Source organism: Penaeus monodon, chromosome 37 (assembly GCF_015228065.2).
Source record: "Penaeus monodon isolate SGIC_2016 chromosome 37, NSTDA_Pmon_1, whole genome shotgun sequence".
In the NCBI taxonomy this organism is placed as follows: domain Eukaryota; kingdom Metazoa; phylum Arthropoda; class Malacostraca; order Decapoda; family Penaeidae; genus Penaeus; species Penaeus monodon.
This window is the reverse complement of record NC_051422.1, coordinates 3,522,408-3,542,407: the sequence shown is the minus strand read 5'-3', so window position 1 is coordinate 3,542,407 and position 20,000 is coordinate 3,522,408. Positions and strand designations below refer to the sequence as shown.

At 43.4% G+C, this 20,000-nt stretch overlaps 2 protein-coding genes across 2 annotated transcripts in view; both read left to right on the top strand.

Moving 5' to 3' along the window:
- The window catches only part of LOC119596169 (cytochrome P450 2L1-like), a 7,704-nt gene extending 422 nt beyond the window's left edge, over positions 1-7,282 (top strand). The window contains exons 2-11 of the mRNA XM_037945345.1: positions 1,271-1,364; positions 1,868-1,955; positions 2,169-2,302; positions 2,506-2,724; positions 2,829-3,025; positions 3,556-3,670; positions 3,849-4,029; positions 4,697-4,814; positions 5,115-5,259; positions 6,938-7,282. Coding sequence (XP_037801273.1) covers positions 1,283-1,364; positions 1,868-1,955; positions 2,169-2,302; positions 2,506-2,724; positions 2,829-3,025; positions 3,556-3,670; positions 3,849-4,029; positions 4,697-4,814; positions 5,115-5,259; positions 6,938-7,119 — 1,461 coding nt within the window. The 5' untranslated portion in view covers positions 1,271-1,282 and the 3' untranslated portion in view covers positions 7,120-7,282. The remainder of the gene's footprint in view (positions 1-1,270; positions 1,365-1,867; positions 1,956-2,168; positions 2,303-2,505; positions 2,725-2,828; positions 3,026-3,555; positions 3,671-3,848; positions 4,030-4,696; positions 4,815-5,114; positions 5,260-6,937) is intronic.
- An 11,672-nt stretch (positions 7,283-18,954) lies between these two features.
- Positions 18,955-20,000, top strand: part of LOC119596168 (WD repeat-containing protein 74-like) — an 8,249-nt gene continuing 7,203 nt past the window's right edge. Inside the window, exon 1 of the mRNA XM_037945344.1 lies at positions 18,955-19,180. Coding sequence (XP_037801272.1) covers positions 19,108-19,180 — 73 coding nt within the window. The 5' untranslated portion in view covers positions 18,955-19,107. The remainder of the gene's footprint in view (positions 19,181-20,000) is intronic.

The window sequence follows — 20,000 nt, the reverse complement described above, 5'->3', positions numbered from 1 at the left end:
AAGGGGGATAGAAAGGATCTAAAAAAACTACCGACCCATAAGCCTCCTTCAGTTACTTACAAACTCTTCACAGAAGTCATCACAACTTGTATATGTATATGTATATATACATATATATATATATATATATATATATATATGCATATGCATATACATATACATATACATATACATATGCATATGCATATATATTATATATATATATATATATATATATATATATATATATATATATATATTATATATACATACATACATACATATGTATATATATGAATGTATGTTTATATGCATATACATATACATGCAGAACAACGAAGGGAAGTACAAGAAAACACACGAATATGCCGAAGGCCTTTTCGCATTTATTGCTTCATCGGGGCATATAAGACTAGAGCTACATAGAGGTATATATGCACTAGGCGGTCAGGTCACGTCGGTAATCGGGTGTGCGACGACCTTGGCTAGTTCGTGGCTCCCTGTTGCAGTGCTGAAGTGTCTGTCCCCACGACAAAGGAAGATGGTAGAAGCGGCGTTCAAACACACAACTAACAACTTCAACACGGCAGCAGGGAGCCACGAACTAGCCAAGATCGTCGCGCACCTGATTACCGACGTGACCTGACCGCCTAGTACATGTATATACATACATGTACTCTATGTAGCTCTAGTCATATATGCCCCGATGAAACATTAAATGCGAAAAGGCCTTTGGTATATTCGACTGTTTTCTGGTACTTCCCATCGTTGTTCTACTTGCAATTTGTTCGACATGAATACCACACACACAGACACACACACACACACACACACACACACACACACACACACACACACACACACACACACACACACACACACACACACACACACACACACACACACACACACACACACATATATATATGTATGAATATATGTGTGTTTATATGTGTATATATGTATATATATGTATGTGTGTATATGTTTGTATGTGTGTGTATGTGTGTATATATAAATATATATGTGTGTGTGTGTTTGTGTGTGCATTTAAATATATGTATAAACGTACAAATGCACACACACAAACACACTTAGCATCATATATACGTATATACATATAAATATATGTATGTACATAGAAATATGTATATGCATATAAATACACACACACAAACCATTAGCAACATATAGACCCTATAAATACATTTTTCTATTTTCTCATTATGTCACTTCCCTTAATTCTTTCCTTTATTTTTCGGACAATTCTTGAACTTGTTTCTCGCCACAGCGTAAAGCAAGCATGCTGGTCGAAGCGGTGCTCTGCGTCGTGGTGCTGTTCCTGCTGCAGCTCTGGAACAACAGGCCGTCGACTCTCCCGCCAGGTGCGCGCGCGGGTGCTTGGTGGGAGAACGAGCTCATTTATGTCTCCTTTTATCATTGTGATTTTTATTATTATTACTGTTATTACCATTATTGTTGTTGTCGTGATTGTTATTATTATTAGTGTTGTTATTGTTATTATTATTAGTGTTGTTATTGTTTTTGCGATTCATCTTATTATTATTGTTATTATTATTACTATTATTACTATTATCATCATTATGATTACTACTATCATCATAATCATCATCATCCTCACCATCACCATCATCATCACCATCATCATCATCATCATCATCATCATCATCATCATCATCATGTGTGTGTGTGTGTATGTGTATATATATATATGTATGTATGTATGTATCTGTGTGTGTACATGCAGGCATGTGTATGCATGAATCACTACCGCATAAACATATACACATGCACATCAAAGATGTTTCTATGTGATTACACGGTCGACATGTCTGCATGCATCCTCACCCCCCCCCCTTCCGAGCAGGACCCCGCAGATACCCCATCATCGGAACGGGCTTTGGCAACAACGACAAATTGAAGGACCTGCATCGGCAGTATGGCGACGTATTCAGGTAAGCGGTTTCTGGTCCACATTGACGCTAAGGAGGTCGAAGTACTTGCAGACACGCGGCTTTTAAATCCTCGTGTCCAAGATATTTAAGCACATATTTACTTTTATGTGTATATTATATGTATGATAAGTTATATGTACCTTGCCGGTGCCATGTCGCTGGGAAGGAGACGCCGGTTCCCTTCGCCCCTTCTCACGCCCAACCCCCTCGCAGTACCCGCGTCGGCGCCTTCAACAACGTGTTCCTGTGCAGCTACAAGCTCATCAAAGAGTCCTTCACGAGGACGGAGTTCGCGGACCGACCCAACTGGAGGGTCTTCAACTTCCTTTCCAACGGCGAGGAGGCGGGTGCGTAAATAGGCCTCTCGGGCGCGGAAACCAGTGCCCTGGAGGTCGCCTTGGTTCGAGGGACCTTGTGTGTGTGTGCGTGCGTGCGTGTGTGTGTGTGCGCGCGTATGTGTGCATTTGCGTTTACACAAATGTTGTAAGACAGACGTGTCTGAATTCATGTCCCATTGTAGCAGCAGCCCCTAATGGCTCCCTCGCAACAGGAGTGATCTTCTCGAGCGGGGAGAGGTGGCAGGCCTCCCGACGGTTCCTCCTGCGGCAGCTGCGTGACCTGGGCATGGGCAAGTCCAGCATGGACGACGCCATCGCCACCGAGGCCAAGGCCCTGGTCGAGGACTTCCACAGGATCGCCGGCAGCCCGGCCACCTTGCCCGACTCTCTGAGCCTCGTCACCCTGAACATCGTGTGGCAACTGGTAGCCAGTTAGTGTCCTTCCTCTGTTGCATTCACACTCTTGTTGAAATGCGACAACGCACTTGGTCTCACCCGCCAAGCCACGACCTGCAGCCGAGTCCTCTCCCGCCAGGTCGCCGCTACAGCCTGGACGACGAGGAGATGCTCCGCTTCCTCAGGCTCATCAGGGTGTTCCAGGAGGACATCCTGTTTCTGGTCCTTCCCGAGTTCTTCCCGTGGCTGAACTACATCCCCGCGCCCCTCATGAGGAAGCTCTCCAAGAAGGACTGGCTGCAGAAGTCGGCGAAGGAGACCAACGACACGATGCAGGTAGGTAGGCAGTGGGGGGGGGGGGCAGGATGGGGCGACTGCAGGATGGGGCGAAAGCATGAAAAGAGGCCCGGCCTTCGGGTCAGCCTTCCCGCCGTCACGGCTTCGATTAGAGGCAGCAGTCAATGTCTACCTTTGTATCACGGTGTAAAATTTGCTCATAAAATTGTACTATGAATAAGGGTTTTGAAAAATTTAACCGAATTGTTAATGCGTTATAGTTATTAATGAATTCCCAGACACTGTAATCCGAGGTCAGGGCTCTTACCATCGCATTCACTGCGATTTGTGGTAATTGTGGTAACTTTGGTTTGGTCGCCAGATTGACATTCACTTGAGAAATGAGCTCCATCAGATAAAACAACTAATGCAATTGTAGGGAAACCTAAATGCACGCCTTTCAAAAAAAAAAAATCTTTGTTTGCTTGTGCATCTCCGCTCGACTAAGCGGGAAGAAGGGAGCTCACACGCGCTAGGGCCGAGGGTTAGATCGAGTAAGAAATCCTCTTTTCATGGTCCACCTCGCAAAGAAAGTCATAGACGAGCACCGAGCGACCCTCGACCCCAGCTGCCCCCGCGACGTCATAGACAGCTATCTGCTGGAGATGGAGAAGCAGAAGGACAGCCCAAACGTCATATTCAACGGTATGGAAAAGTTTGTCATTGTTCCTCATTTACATAATAAAAGCCTTTCTTCCCGTTTTGGACAGTTATTTCCAAGCTTCTCCTTCAGAGATGGCATTTATTGGCAGACCTTTCAGTATGGAAAACCGAACCGAACGCATGTCCGGAACTAAGCACTGAAACTAAGCTGTTGTGCCAGACACCGACCTCAGGAAGAACATCTTCGACCTCTTTGCGGCCGGATTCGACACCACGTCCAACATGATGCGCTACGTCTGCCTATACATGGCGGCGCACCAGGACGTCCAGCGGAAGATTCAGCAGCAGATCGATGAGGTCGTTCCTCGCGACGAGATCCCGGGCTCGCGGCACAGAGCCAGGTAGGGCCAGAGTCTGTGGGCGCGGCCACGTGCCGACTCGCACCTACATGCACGCTGTACTATACGCACGTCTGTGTGTATATACATATATGCACATATAAACACACACACATACAAATATATGTATACACACATATGTGTGTGTGTATATATATGTGTGTATGTACATATGTATATATATATGATATATATATATTATATATATATATATATATATATATATATATATATGTATATATATGTTATATATATATATATATATATATATATATATATATATATATATAATTGTGTGTGGGTGTGCATATATATATATATATATATATATATTATATATATATATATATATATATATATATATATATATATATATATATATACATATATATATGTATATATATGTACATATATATATATATATATATATATATATATATATATATATATATGCATGCATGCATGCATGTATATATACATACATACATACATACATACATACATACATACATACATACATACATACATACATACATACATATTTAACACATGCATACATACATGTGTGTGCGTGCGTGAGTGTTCACTTAAGCGTAGGTTCCATGAAATAAGCAGACAAATGCTTTGCCGCAAGCACTTCCTGCCCTTGACCAGCCGCCTCTCCCGCCAGGCTGCCCTACCTGGACGCGGCGCTGCAGGAGATACACCGGATGGCCTCGCTCGTGCCCCTGGGTATTTCGCATGCCACGGCCACGGACGTGCGAATCGGAGACTATGTCATCCCAAAGGTGCGTAAAACAGATCAGTAGACAGACCGGTAGATACATACATACAATACTACTCATATTCACCCGTCCATCCACTCAAACACCCACCCATCCACCCATACATCCATACACGATTTGACAGATTCAAAGATTCAAGCCAGACTTTGACCTCCGCTGCCCCTCGTGCTGTGGTGCATTGGTAACGTTCTCGTTTTGTGATCGGCGTTCGAATCCCGCACCGCTAGTGAAAAAAAAGCACACTAAAGGATATCCATTGTAACAAATGAAATAAACTAAATAATAATTATTATTATCCTCCAGGGGACGGCTGTGTATGCGTGCATCGGCCTGTGCCACAAGGACCCCCGATACTGGGACCAGCCGGAGGAGTTTCGGCCCGAGAGATTCCTAGACGAGGAAGGGAAGTTGGTGGCTCAGAGGGAAGGATTCTTGCCCTTTGGCATTGGTGGGTGCCCCCCTCCTCCTTCCTGTCGTCTCTTTGCCGTCTGTCTGGGCGTCTGACTGTCTTTGTCTCTCTCTCTCACTCTAGTTAGGCGTCTTCTGTGTGCATCATAAAAGTTAATTCTGGATTAAAGTTAATTGAGATCCACAGTTTTTGCGCAGAAGATGCAAAACACACTGCCAGGCGCTCAAGTCAATGTGATTATCAGTAAATCTAATGTTTTACATAAAAATCGGGTATCTGTGTAATGGCAATTACATTCACCCTCTATAATATCAAACGCTAATGTTGATAACGAAACGTTTGTTACAGAGAGAGAAAAAACTATATATATATATATATATATATATATATATATATATATATATATATATATATATATATATATATATTCACACATACACACTAGCATTACATCATGCCGATATATTATAGAGAACCGAAATGAAGGTGTCAAAAAAAAAAAAAAAAAAAATACAGATACTCGTAATATCAATTTATATTCGCCGGAGTTTTCTCTGAGAGCTCTTTCTCGTGAGTGGTCGCGGGGCACAGGTAGAATATTTTTTTCAGGCTGTTGCTAGCTAGGATCATAATAACAAATGTCCCCACGGTTTTGAAGGCACTTTAGTTTAAAGAATCAGGAAATTTTACTTTGTTTGAAACTTAATCGTGGTGTTATTAAAAGCTTTCTTTTCCATTTGTTTAATGTCGTATACAAGTTGGGAATGTTTTCCCAACCTGGAAGTAACACACCTCCTCTGTGCATGTAAGCTCTGGAATTCTCTGTGGGATTTTCTTTTCAATACTGAGTGTTATATTTGCAGTTTGAATGTCCCACAACTAATAACAATATATATTGATGAATTTTCACATACATCACATGAAAATGTCAGAATTTGTTTCGTTATTGTTTACTGTAAATATTAATGGCAACTCAAGTCCTTCTTTTATATGGAGTTGTTGATGTTTTCATTATATATCACTATATGAGTGATTAGATTAAGTAGCTCGTTCTGCACATGTGCAGGATTAATCTTTGAGCTCAAAACTAAAGCCTGGTTTGGAGGTGAATTAAATTTAATCCTGGATTCTGCCACTGCCCATGCGTATTAGAGATCTGGCTTAAAATTTAATTGTGGATTAACTTCTATGGTGCGTACAGAAGACGCCCGAAGCTCTTTTTGTCCCTGTCTTTATCTCTGTCTTCCTGTGCGGTGTGATGGACTGGATTGTAATGAAATTTCGAATGATTACCTGGCAATGACTCATTTCTTCTAAATCAAAACGGATTTAGTTTTAATTTTAAAAATATGATGGATATATCTCGCCAGCATTTAAAAAAGTCTGCCGCTACAAGCGTCATGAGGATTCCTCTACAGTTCTTTTCTCTTTCTCCTTCCTGTCGTCTTCCTTGCCTAGTCGACTTTGAACTTAAAAGTTTGTACTTAAAAGTTTGTCCTTAAAAACTTGTCCTTAAAATTTTGTACTCAAGACTTTGTTACTAAAATTTTGTCCCTAAAACTTTGTCCTTAAAACTAAAAACTTTCTACTTAAATCTGAGAAACCTTGAAATCATCCTGCAAATACCCAGATGCAAGACCCTCCGCATCAAGCCGCAGCTGCAGAATGTACAAGTAGCTAATTCCTCCTGTCCACCCCCTTCTCCCCTCCCTCCCAGGTCGCCGTAGCTGCCTCGGTGAAGCTTTGGCGAGAATGGAGCTTTTTTCCTTCACGGCAGCTCTCCTTCAAAGCTTCACGTTCGCTCCACCAGTGGGATGCAAGGTCGACCTCGGGTATACGATGCTACCTGGGATCAACCTGCCAAAAGTGCAGGAGCTCCTTATCATGCCGAGGACATGATTGGTCAAATCTTCTTACATGGATGGCAGCTTTGGTATTCTATGTGTTGCCGTTGTGTGAAGTTTTACCTTTATACCATATCTAATTCTGTTCATTTCCATATTTTGATGATGATAAAGACAATGATAAAATGGTATTCAGTAAAATAAAACGCTTTTGTGGATATTTTTGTTTTGAATTACCCGTTTAAACAGAAAATTTATTAGGAAATTATGCACGTGCATGTGTGTGTGTGTTTGCAGCATAATTTCAATATATTTGGACAGAAATGAATGAGAATATGAGTTACGCGTCACATTTGTCTTGGTCCTCGCAAGACATGGAAAGGACTTAGAAAAGGAAGGGTCGATCTTCTCTCTTCTCTGTCCTGTATCTGCCTACTTTTCGATTTGCACACTTTTTGCCATAGATGAAAAGTCTTAGTTTTCATCAAGGTAACCACTCAATCCAATTTTTTTTTTTTTTTTTACTGTAGTCTTGGTTGACATACACGGAAAGTTTTTCATTTCTCCTTGTTGTATCGGGTTTTTGGACAATTTATTTATTTATTTATTTTATTTATTTATTTATTTTTTTAAGGCATGGCAATAGCAGGTCCTGCTCCGCCAGACACTTGCAATTTCCAAAAAACACAACACACGTGCAGCCGTTCGTGCACTGAGGATCTGTCTGCCTGCGCATTCATAACATCACTTGTTCATTCGCATAGATAAAGGAAAAAATATATACACAAACACACACATATATATATGGATATAGACGTATATAAATGAATATATATGTATACTTATGTAGATATATATGAATATATATATGCTTTCCGGGTAGGCACTTGGAACATCCGGTCCTTGCGGCAGGATGAGCGGTTACCTGTGCTACCGCAGGAATTGAAGCGACTGGGAGTTGAGGTGGCTGCCCTCTCAGAGGTGAGAAGATCTAGTAGCGGCACGATCAGCGTGGGTGGGTACACCTACTACTAGTCGGGCCGCAGCGATGGTCACCACCTCCAGGGTGTAGCCATAGCCGACTTCAGCCCTCGGTAGTTGAGGTGACACCGGTTGGTGAATGTATTATTTGGCATTGAGACTGAAGCATGCTTTTGTCTTCATGTCTCTTATTGCTGTATACGCTCCTACCGATGTATATAAAATTGATGTGAAAGAGGCGTTCTATGCCAAACTCGCATCTGTGGCAGACAATTGCCCCCGGCGAGATATTCGCATTGTTCTGGGCCACTTCAATGCGGTATCCGGCTGTGACCGAGCTGGCTATGAGATGTCTGTCGGCCCCCATGGCTCAGGAGCTGATCCCAGCAGAGAGAATAGCCTCCTTCTCCGGTACTTTGCTAGGTCCCAGAAAATGATATCTGGCTCTTGGTATCAGCGCTCCAACCCGCATCGCTGGACATGGTACAGCGATACCGGTACAGTGGCCAAGGAGATTGACCACATTCTTGTTAGCACGTGATGGAGGATCCTCCAGAACTGTAGGGTTTACTGGAGTGCCGAGTTCTGTGGCACTGACCATATGCTGGTTGTGGCTACCCTGCAGGTCCACTTCAAAACTCCTCTTCCCTTCAGTGGCAGCCCTAAGGTGTTTCACCTGGACAGACTAATTGAGGAGGAGGGTGCCCGTGGGTTCACCATGGCAGTCTCTGACTGATTCACAGAACTCGACAACCTGATGGACCCAGTTGTTCTGTGGGAGCTCTTCAAGCGCGTAACACTCGAAGCAGCTCAAGAGTCCATTGGTGTACGCCCGAGGGCAAGGCAGAATTCCATTTCCCTGGAGACAATAGAGGCCACTGAAGCATGTCGCATGGCTCACCTGAATGGTAATCAAGTCTTGTGTCGCTCCATGGTGCGTAGGGCTTGGACACTGATGAGAAGGGACAAGGAACAGTTCATCAGGAATCTTGCTGAGGATGTTGAAGGCCATTTCTTGGTAAATGACCTTTGCCCTGCCTACCAAGCCCTGAGAAATCTGAACTCTAAGCCCTCCTCACAGATGACTGCAGTCCGATCAGCGGATGGACGGATCATCTCAGATCATATTGGGGTTCGTGAACGTTAGGGTGAGCATTTTGAACAGTTGTACCAGGTAGACCCTCCAACAGTTAGCTTGGATGCAAGCGGACCCACCCATCAGCGAGGAACCTCCTACCCTGACAGAGGTTAGGATGTCAATTTCCAAGTTGAAGAGTGGGAAAGCTGCAGGCATATGTGATATCCCTGCTGAACTGCTAAAGGCTGGGGGTGAACCTATGGCTTGGGGCCTGCATACAGTCCTGACTGCCATCTGGCAGTCTGGTACCATTCCCCCTGACCTGATCAGAGACCGGAGCAGTCTGGATTTACTCCTGGCAAGTCCCCAATAGACCGTATACTAGTGCTTCAAGTAATTGTAGAACACCATCTTCCATCCAAGACACTGGATACCGTCCAGGTTTCGCTTCCATAGAGCAAAACTGGCAGTATCAAGGCCTTCAAGACACGAAGCTTGGTCCTTCTGCATAGGTACTGACATCTCCATACGCTCTTGTTGATCGAGTTCATGGCTCCTGTTGCCAGACCAATCCGTCTATTGACTTCTTGGTCTGACAGCCCAGAGATATGGACTACGCTACCATGATATGTAAAACTCTCTGTAACTTCAACGTCCTCACCACAAGCATGGATCGACTGAGCAGGTTCCCCTAACTGGCCCCTGAAGTCCTGAATCTTGGTCTTGATCCAGGAGACCTCTAGGCCTAAGGGCTTCGCTTCATTGCTAAATGCATCAAGAGCCGCCACAGTGACTCCAAGGACTCAGATAGGATAGCAACATCATCGGCAAAGTCAAGGTCTGAGACCTTGATATTGCCTAGTGTTGCTCCACACTGACTTTGGCTAGTAGCTCTGCCCATTATCCAGTCCATATAGGTGTTGAAAAGTGTTGGTGTAAGGACTTACACAGCCTTGCCTCACCCCTGAATTAACAGGCAAGAAGTTCGACAGACCCCCACCACACTTTACAGCACTTTCAGTATCAGTATAAAGGCTTGCTATTGGTCCAATAATATGTGTTGGAATTCCCCTGAGTCTCAGGATCTCCCATGGCGATTCTCGATGCACCAAGTCAAACGTCTTCTTGAGGTCGATGCAAGCTGCAAGCAACCCACGGCCAAACTCGCAACAGCATTCCACAATTACTTGAAGTGCTAATATTTGGTCTGTTGTGGACTTCCCAGGAGTAAATCTAGACTGCTCTGGTCTCTGGTGCTTTAGTAGGTGGTCGTGGACCTGTTTCAGAAGAATGTGGGCGAAAACTTTGTCTGGTATGCTGAGCAGTGTCATGCCACGGTAGTTGCTACAGTCCCAACGATCCCCTTTTCCCTTCCAGAGAGGGATGACCATACCCCTCAACAGGTCAGGGGGAATGGTGCCAGACTGCCTGATGGAAGTCAAGACTGCATGCAAGCCCCGAACTGTAGGTTCCCCCCAGCCTTTAGAAGTTCAGCAGGGATATCACATATGCCTGCAGCTTAGAAATCGCCATCCTAACCTCCGTTAGGGTAGTTCCGTGCTGATAGGTGGGTCTGGCACAGGTATTGTGATACCACTTGCATCCAAGCTAATTGTTGGAGGGTCTACTTGGTACAATTGCTCAAAATACTCAGCCCACTGTTCACGAACCCCAACATGATCTGAGATGATCTGTCCATACACTAAGTGGACTGCAGTCGTATATATATATATATATATATATATATATATATATATATATATATATATATATATATGTGTGTGTGTGTGTGTGTGTGTGTGTATGTTCACCGGCTATTTATATATATAATATGTTTTGATTTGGTTTAATTAAATGTATTTTTGAGGGAGGAGTAAAATTCTTTCTTTAATATGGTTTTCTGTCAGAGGATCATCTAATTGTGAAAATATGTTGTCAGTTTTTCTGATCTCTGATTATGTAAGGCCTCATTTTTTTCTCTAGATGCTTTTGTATAGTGATTTAACTCTTTAAATGAAATTTTTGCCCTTGGTTGATTTATGATATAATGATATTTGCACACATGCACACACACATGCACAAACAAATACACACACACACACACACACACACACACATATATATATATATTATATACTCATACATATCTACATTTATATATATATATCATCATCAAGGGGCTAACACCGAAGGGGGCGCACGGCCACATTCACCATTCGCTTCCATCCACGAGGGTGCCTCACAGCGTGTTTGACTTGGACAGACGGAGGGGGGAAGAGTGTGCCTGAAGGTCACTCTCTGATCGATTAACAGAACTTGAAAACTTGATGAATCCAGTTGCTCTGTGGGAGTCCTTCAAGCGCGAAACACTCAAAGAGTGCAGGAGTCCATTGGCAAGTGCCTGAAGGCAAGGCAGAATATCATCTCACTGGAGACATTTGAAGGCCACCGAAGTGTTTCGCATGGCTCAGATGAATGCCAGTCAGGACTTGCGCCATTCCTTGGTGTGCTGGGCTCGAAAATTGCTGAGAAGGGACAAGGAACAGTTCTTCAGGAACCTTGCTGAGGAGGTTGAAGGCTATTTCTTGGTAAATGACTTTCATCCTGCCTATCAAGCCCTAAGAAAATTAAACTCCAAAACCCCCCTTGCAGATGACTGCAGTCTGCTCAGTGGCTAGACAGATCATCTCAGATCATGTTGGGGTTCATGAATGTTGGGCTGAGTATTTTGAGTAGCTGTACCAGGTAGATCCTCCAATAGTTATTTTGCATGCAAGTGGTATCACAGCACCTGTCCCAGACCCACGCATCAGCGGGGAACCTCTTACCCTAACTGAGGTTAGGACGGCGATTTCTGAAGGAAAGCCACAGGCATATGTGATATCCCTGCTGAGCTATGAAAGGCTGGGGGTGAACCTATGGGACACGTATTGCATGCAGTCTTGAAGTAGTGAAGACCATTGAAGGTGTATCAATCATGGATCTTGATATTTTCGAAGTACATCGAAAAATTGTTGAAGTATGTCAACATGATCCTCGCATCACCCCACAGCGAGATGGTAGCCTAATAGTTTCGTCACCAGACGAGAGTGACCGTCTGCGTGCGATATGCGACATTCCTGGGGCTAAAGTTTCATGTTCTCACAAAACCCTCAATCAGTGTAAGGGAATTGTCTTTTCCCGAGAGCTGATGAGGTATTCTGAGGAGAAACTGTTAGAGGAACTAGAGAATTTTAATGTAGTAGCAGTAAAACGTTTTAAGAAGAAAGTTGACGGTTTGGAACAGTCTACACCAGCTCTCCTTCTAACTTTTAATACGTTGGTCCTTCCAGAATCAGTTAAGTTGGCATGGTACCACCTCAGGGTAAAGCCATATGTGCCCAACCCTATGCGGTGCTTCCACTGCCAGGGTTATGGGCATGGAGCCAACTCTTGCCATTTTAAGGAAAATGGACAACCAAGAATATGTGTAAAGTGTGGTACGACAGGTCATCAAGGAGATGACAACTGTCCAGGTCCAATATCCTGTTACCACTGCAAAGAAGCTCATGAAGCTTCTTCAAAGCAGTGTAAAAGGTACAAATTTGAGAAAGAAGTATTGATAATAAGGAGCAAGGAGAAAGTTAGTTTTCCAGAGGCAAAGCAACGTGCCCGTGTGCTGTTTGCACAGCCAGGTAAATCCTTTGCTTCGGTTCTGGCTCATCCTCCCCACCAACCCTTGCCCTCCAATGCTTCTTACACCACACACTGTGCCACTTCTTTTAAACCTCAGTCCCCAATTGCTGAAACTGCCTCTGGTGAATTCCACCAGAAATGGAGTAGGAGTGAGGGGTCTATTGAGGAGACTCCTCCTCCCAAAGTAAGGTCTTTGGAGCCATCAGGTGAGGCTCCAGAGGCCTCAATGGTGACAGCTCCAGCTGCCACCATATCCACAGGGGCCTCCGCTGAAGCAAAGGCTCGGGTTTGCCCTTTGCCCAGGCAAAGGAATCCTGAGTCTGTTCAAAAAACTCATTTCAAGGTGGGGTCTTTGGAGCCGTCAGGAAGGGCCCCAGGGGTCTCAACGGTGACAGCTCCAGCTGCCACCACATCCACAGGGGCCTCTGCTGCTAGGCAGAATGCCCCTGAAGCAAAGGCTCAGGTCCGTTCTTTGCCCAGGCAAAGAAATCCTGAGCCTGTCAAAAGGAAGCCTGTGGAAACTAGTTCCACGGGTAAACAACCCCTCAAAAGATTCTCCCAAGATCCTGGAAAGGGACAGCCTAAAGGTGTAGGGCAAACCTTGACCACAAGTGCTGCCAAACACCTTATGAAAAAATAGTTTAAAGAACTGGATACCCTAATCCAATGGAACTGTCAGGGAATTCATGCAAAATGGGAAGAACTGCAACATCTGATAGCTTCATGTAACCCAGTTTGTGTATGCCTACAAGAGATTATGACCAGGGAAAATCATCCGATTTCCCTGAGAGGATTCCAAATTCAAGCCCATTATGGGACTTTTGACAATGGACCTCATGGAGGAGTAGCAGTAATGGTACGTCAGGCTGTGAGAATAGGCTTGACACGACCTTACACTGTTGCATCCATCTACCATCCTCCTCATAATCTCAATATAGATGATTTGAAAGACCTACTTGGGCAGTTGCCACATCCATTTCTACTCTTGGGAGATTTCAATGGTCGGCATCACCTCTGGGGAGATACTTTGTGCAACCCTCGAGGAAGGGCCTTGGAGTCCTTGCTCCTAAGAGTAGATGCAGTTTTATTGAACAGTGACACTCCCACACATTTCCAAATTCAAACTGGGACATTCTCCAATATAGACCTGTCAATTGTCTCACCTGATTCACAGATGAATTTCACTTGGCAGGTTATGGAAGACTTACATGGAAGCGACCATTTTCCAATACTTTTGGAGGAGGTGAATAGTATTCCAGCCAATGGAGTGCAGAGATGGCGACTTGAACATGCGGACTGGAATCTTTTTAGATCAACTGCAGTATTGCATGGATCTGTGAATGATTTCCAGTGTGTTCAAGATGCTGTTAATCACTTCACATCACGAATTCACCTTACAGCAGAAGCGTCCATTCCCAAAAGTAGCGGGCATTACCGTCGACCTCCGGTACCATGGTGGTCTGATGAGTGCCAACAAGCTGTCAGAGCATGAAAAGGTGCATTAAGGCAGTTGAAACGACGCCCCAGTGATGTAACCTTGATCCATTACAAAAAGACCCGAGCCAAGGCCAGGCGAGTGCTAAAGGAGGCCATGGAGACAGTATGTTTCCTTGATTAACTCTGGGACCCCCTTAGCATGGGTATGGGACAAGGTGCGTAAGAGCACATCACTGTCACCACCTGCTTTGAAGATTGATGGCATAATCATCACAGATAAAAAAGATGTTGCTAATGAGCTAGCTAAATCCATGGCAGAGATCTCCTCTGGAGCATCTTACACTGCTCGATTCTCCACTCTTCGGGCTGAACAGGAACAAAACCCAGTGTCGTTCTTCAGTAGGACTGCAGCAGAACTTCCATGCAACTTGCCATTTTTGCGCAAGGTGATGGATTCTGTTTTGCAGCTCTGCCGTAAGACTGCCCCAGGAAGTGACGATATTCCATACCAAATGATATCTCACTTACCAGAGAGATCCCAGAAGTTCTTGTTGGACCTATTCAATAGGATATATAGAGAGGGTACAGTGCCATCCACATGGAAAGAGTCTATAATCATTCCTGTCCCTAAACCTGGCAAGGATGCTTCCACACCAGGAAATTACAGACCAATTTCCCTCACCAGCTGCATCTGCAAGCTGATGGAGAAAATGGTAAACTTCAGATTGACATGGCTGCTAGAAAAGGAAAACGTGCTGACTCCATATCAATATGGGTTTAGAAGATTGAGATCGACCACAGATGCACTTGTAAGGATGGAAACTGCTATACAGAATTCCTTCGCACAGCGACGTCACATGTTAGCAGTCTTCTTTGACCTTGAAAAGGCTTATGATACTACTTGGAAGCATGGCATACTCAAGAGGTTGTATGACATTGGTTTAAGAGGAGCATTACCTACCTTCATACAAAGCTTCCTTGCTAACAGGAAATTTAGAGTTCGGGTGGGAAACAGTTTCTCTAACCTGGAAGATCAGCTGGAAGGGGTCCCACAAGGGAGTGTCTTAAGTGTGACCCTGTTTGCCATTGCTATAAATGACATTGTAAAGGCTGTTCCAAGTTCTGTCTCATGTAATCTGTATGTGGATGACTTTACACTGTACTGCTCAGGAGGAAGCTTACAGGATGTGCAAGGACACATGCAGGCTGCAATAAATCAGGTTGTACAGTGGACAACATATCATGGGTTCAAATTTTCCCCAATCAAGACCATGGCTATGCATTTCCACAAACGAGGAAAATTCCATCCTTCCCTCTATTTAGGAGCAAACCCACTGCAATTTGTCCAAGAGGTAAAGTAATTGGGTCTATTTTTTGACTCAAGGCTTACATGGGTGCCTCACATCAAACAGTTGAAAGTAAAGGCTACAAAAGCACTTAGCATTTTGCGGGTTCTTTCACATCTATCTTGGGGTGCAGACCGCACAACGCTTCTACGGCTTTACCGAGCGCTTATTCGTAGTAAGCTTGATTATGGATGTGAAGCTTATTCATCTGCAACTCCCACTGTTCTACGGATGTTAGACTCGGTTCATAATGAAGCTCTCAGAATCTGTACTGGGGCTTTCAGGTCTTCACCTGTGGAGTCCCTGTATGCTGAGAGTGGAGAACCACCTCTTTCATTACACCGAGAATACATGAACCTGATTTACTACACGAGACTACAAAGGATTCCAGGATCTCCTACATCCAGATTGGTTTTCAACCCCCTTGAAGATAGCCGATCCTATGGTAGGAGAATGAGGAATCTTGTGGAAGATCTTAATTTAAATCTTTCTAAGGTTCTGGCTGTTGGAATTCCCCAATTTCCGCCTTGGACTAATCAAGTCGAGCTGGATTTAGTTGGAATTGGGAAAGGGGAGAGATCCGAAGCAGAAGTCCGAGAGAAATTTCTTCAGCACATTTCTAAATACCGGGGATTAGATGCAATTTATACAGATGGTTCGAAATCTGAAAATGGCGTGGGTTTTGCAGCAGTGAGCAGAAGGAAGACTGCATCTGGCAGTCTTTCTCTAGCAGCCTCGATCTTCACTGCAGAGTTACATGCCATCCTTACAGCAGTTAAGATGACTAGAGATCTTACGAACCATTCTGTTGTGATATATTGTGACTCTCGTAGTGCCTTGCAAGCAATCAAGAGCTTAAACTCATCACATCCAGTAGTGAGGGAGGTTCAAGATTGGCTTGCACTGATGTCAACACGTAAAAAGATAACTCTATGTTGGGTGCCAGCGCATGTTGGTATCAGTGGGAATGAGCCAGCTGATCAGAAGGCCAAGGCAGCTGCCGCTCAGCCTTGTGATGCTCGTTTTCCTCTCCCACACACCGACCTGAAACCCAGCATCAGAAGTTGTCTTCGTGATAAATGGAGGGAACAATGGAGGCATACCTCCAGAAACAAACTGCGAGACATTAGAGATGACCTTGGCAGTTGGGCGACTAGCATCCATCCCAACCGAAAAGTGGAAGTTGTATTAACAAGAATAAGAATCGGGCACACAAGACTGACCCATGGGCCAATGATGGCTAAAAATGAAGCACTTTGTGAAGGATTCCAAGAGCCATTAACGATCGCACATGTAGTGGAAAGATGTGCAACATTCTCATACCAAAGACGTATGTACTTGTCTCCCTCATATACACTGAAAAATGTATTGGGGGAAGATTGTGACATAGAGGGTCTTATTAATTTCCTTAGGGAGACTAATATTTTCAATAAAATTTAATTATGCATAATGTTTATGCAATAATTTTATGCACTTAGAGCATAATATTTATGCTTTGATTTTTAATCTATTTATTGTTATTTGTAAGATATTTATTGATAGATTTTTAAAGTTTTAAACATTTTAATATTTCTAGTTAACAAGGCATTCGCCGCTAATGACCTTAGCTGTTGACGCGGCAGATAATTTTAAATAATCAAATCAAATCCACAATAGACCGTATCCTAGCCTCCAGCCCACACTAACCTCAATAAGTCGTTTGACTCGGAGCATCGAGAATGGCTATGGGAGATCCTGAGACTTACTGGAATTCCGACACAGATTATTGGCCTTATAGCAAGCCTACATACCGGTACTGAAAGTGGCGTAAAGTGCGGAGCAACACCAGGAAATATCAAGGTCTCAGACCTTGACTTTGCCGATGGTGTTGCTATCCTATCTAAGTCCCTGGAATCACTGGTGGCTGCCCTCGATGAATTTAGCAATGAGGTGATGCAACAGTACCAAGACCAAGGTTCAGGACTTTTGGGGGCCTGTTAGGGGAATCCGTCAATTCATGGTTCCAGTGAGGACGTTAAAGTCACAGAGAGCTTTGCATACCTTGATAGCATAGTCCAAGTATCTGGACTGTCAGACCAAGAAATCAGTAGACACACTGGTCTGGCAGCAGGAGCCATGAACTCGGTACGTATGCAGAAGGACTAAGCTATGTGCCTTCAAGGCCTTGATACTGCCAGTTTTGCTTTAAGAAAGTGATGTTATCTAGTACCTTGGAGTCTCATCTTGTAACAAGTCCCTTTGCCGGATCATGGCACTGTTGGCAGGACCATGTGTCCAACCGACGGCTACACCATGAGACTGGCATGTGACTTGTTACTTGCATAATCCAGGATCGCCATCTCTGGCCTGTGGATGACCATACCCATCAGGTAGTCTCTTTGCGAGACATTGCTGGGTGAAAGAGGCCCGTGGGACGTCCTAGGAGGTCATGGCCTCGGCAGCTCAACCAGTCCTGTTGTGAGGAATTAGAGATAGGCTGAGGGCCTGCATGGAGACTCGCTATGAGGGACCCTCATAACTGGAAGCGAATGGTGAATGCGACCATGCGCCCCCTTCGGTGTTAGCCCCTTGATGATGATATATATATATATATATATATATATATATATATATATATATATGTATATATATATATATATATATATATATATATATATATATATTATACATATATATATATATATATATATATATATATATATATATATATATATATATATATATATATATATATATATATATATGCGTGTGCATGTATTTTATGTGTTTGTGCTTGTGCACCACTTAAAGTTTAGTAAGTTTTACCATTATATCATAAATCGACCAAGGGCAAGAATTTAATTTAAAGAGTTAAATCACTATGCATAAGCATCTAGAGAAAGAATTTGAGGACTCACATACGTAGAGATCAGAAAAAAAAAACTGACATATTTTAACAATTAGATGATCCTCTGACAGAAAACCATATTAAAGAAAGAATTACACCCCCCTCAAAAATACAGCTAATGTATGTATGTATCTATATACATATACAGTATATTCATATATGTATATATCCATATATATCTATATGCGTCTACATATATATTCTTTTATATACGTATATATCCATATATGTATATATATGTGTGTGTGTGTGTGTGTGTGTGTGTGTGTGTGTGTGTGTGTGTGTGTGTGTGTGTGTGTGTGTATGTGTGTATGTGTGTATGTGTGTGTGTGTGTGTGTGTGTGTGTGTGTGTGTGTGTGTGTGTGTGTGTGTGTGTGTGTGTGTGTGTGTGTGTGTGTGTGTGTGTGTGTGTGTGTGTGTGTGTGCGTGTGTTTTCTTTTACCTATACGAACGAGCTAGTGATGTTATGAATACGCAGGCAGACGGATCCTCGTTACACGAACGGCTGCACGTGCGTTGTGTTTTGGAAATCGCAAGTGTCTGGCGGAGCAGGACCTGCTATTGTCACGCCGTAAGGAAAGAAGAAAATCCGCTAAACCGTCCAAAAACCTAATAAAACAAGGAGAAATCACGTCAAAATGCATTCCATGTTAAAGCGCATGAGGCAGGACTTCAACGTCTACGTCGGGGCTGAAACGGGCGTGCTGAAAGGTTGGAGGAGAAGGGTGACCCGCGTTTTGTGCTTTTGTCTCTGTTGTTCATGGTTTTCTTTCAGGTCTCACTCCGCCGAAGCAGAACCTCAAGCGATAACACGCCTTCACCTCGCGTGATACTGGTTTATCATGGGAGTTAGTGGCTTTAGTGCTTTTGCCAAGTTAGCAGTCGAGTCTTTCAGATTATAGCGCTCAGAACCACATCAACCACATCAGTACATTAAAGAAATATAAGTTTTCAGCTTCTCATGATGTACAGAGGATACAAATTATTGAACAGTCGTGGCACTAGGAAAGCTTCTTGGTTCGAACAGCATGATTTCGTCTGTAGTTCTTCATGTGTTAGTTTCACAATGATTTTGGTATTGATAGATTATTCTCATTCATTCCCATCTGAATATATTGAAATTATGCTGCAGAAACCCCTCTCTAAGTGATAATATTGGCCCCAATAGCAGGGGAGGGCATGAAGGGTACCAGGGAAATTGCAGGGTGAAATATGAATAATTTAACAGAATCAGTCACTATATTGTTTAATGTAGTGGGTTGTACCCCTGTAACCCCTCCTCCTGGGGGACAGGTACCCCCAACCCTTGCAATGGAAGACAAAGAATCCTCCATGCATTCACCGCAGGCTGTGTTTCAGAGATGGCAACCAGAAATCTTAGCCACATTATTTATGTGATAATTGAAAGTCAAATTACAGTGCAGTAGCACACCAAAATTGCAAATAATAAGGTGAATAGTTCTATCCTTTTTTCCTTTTCAAATCATTATATGATTGCCTTACGGATTTAGGAAGAGGTTTTTTAATAAAT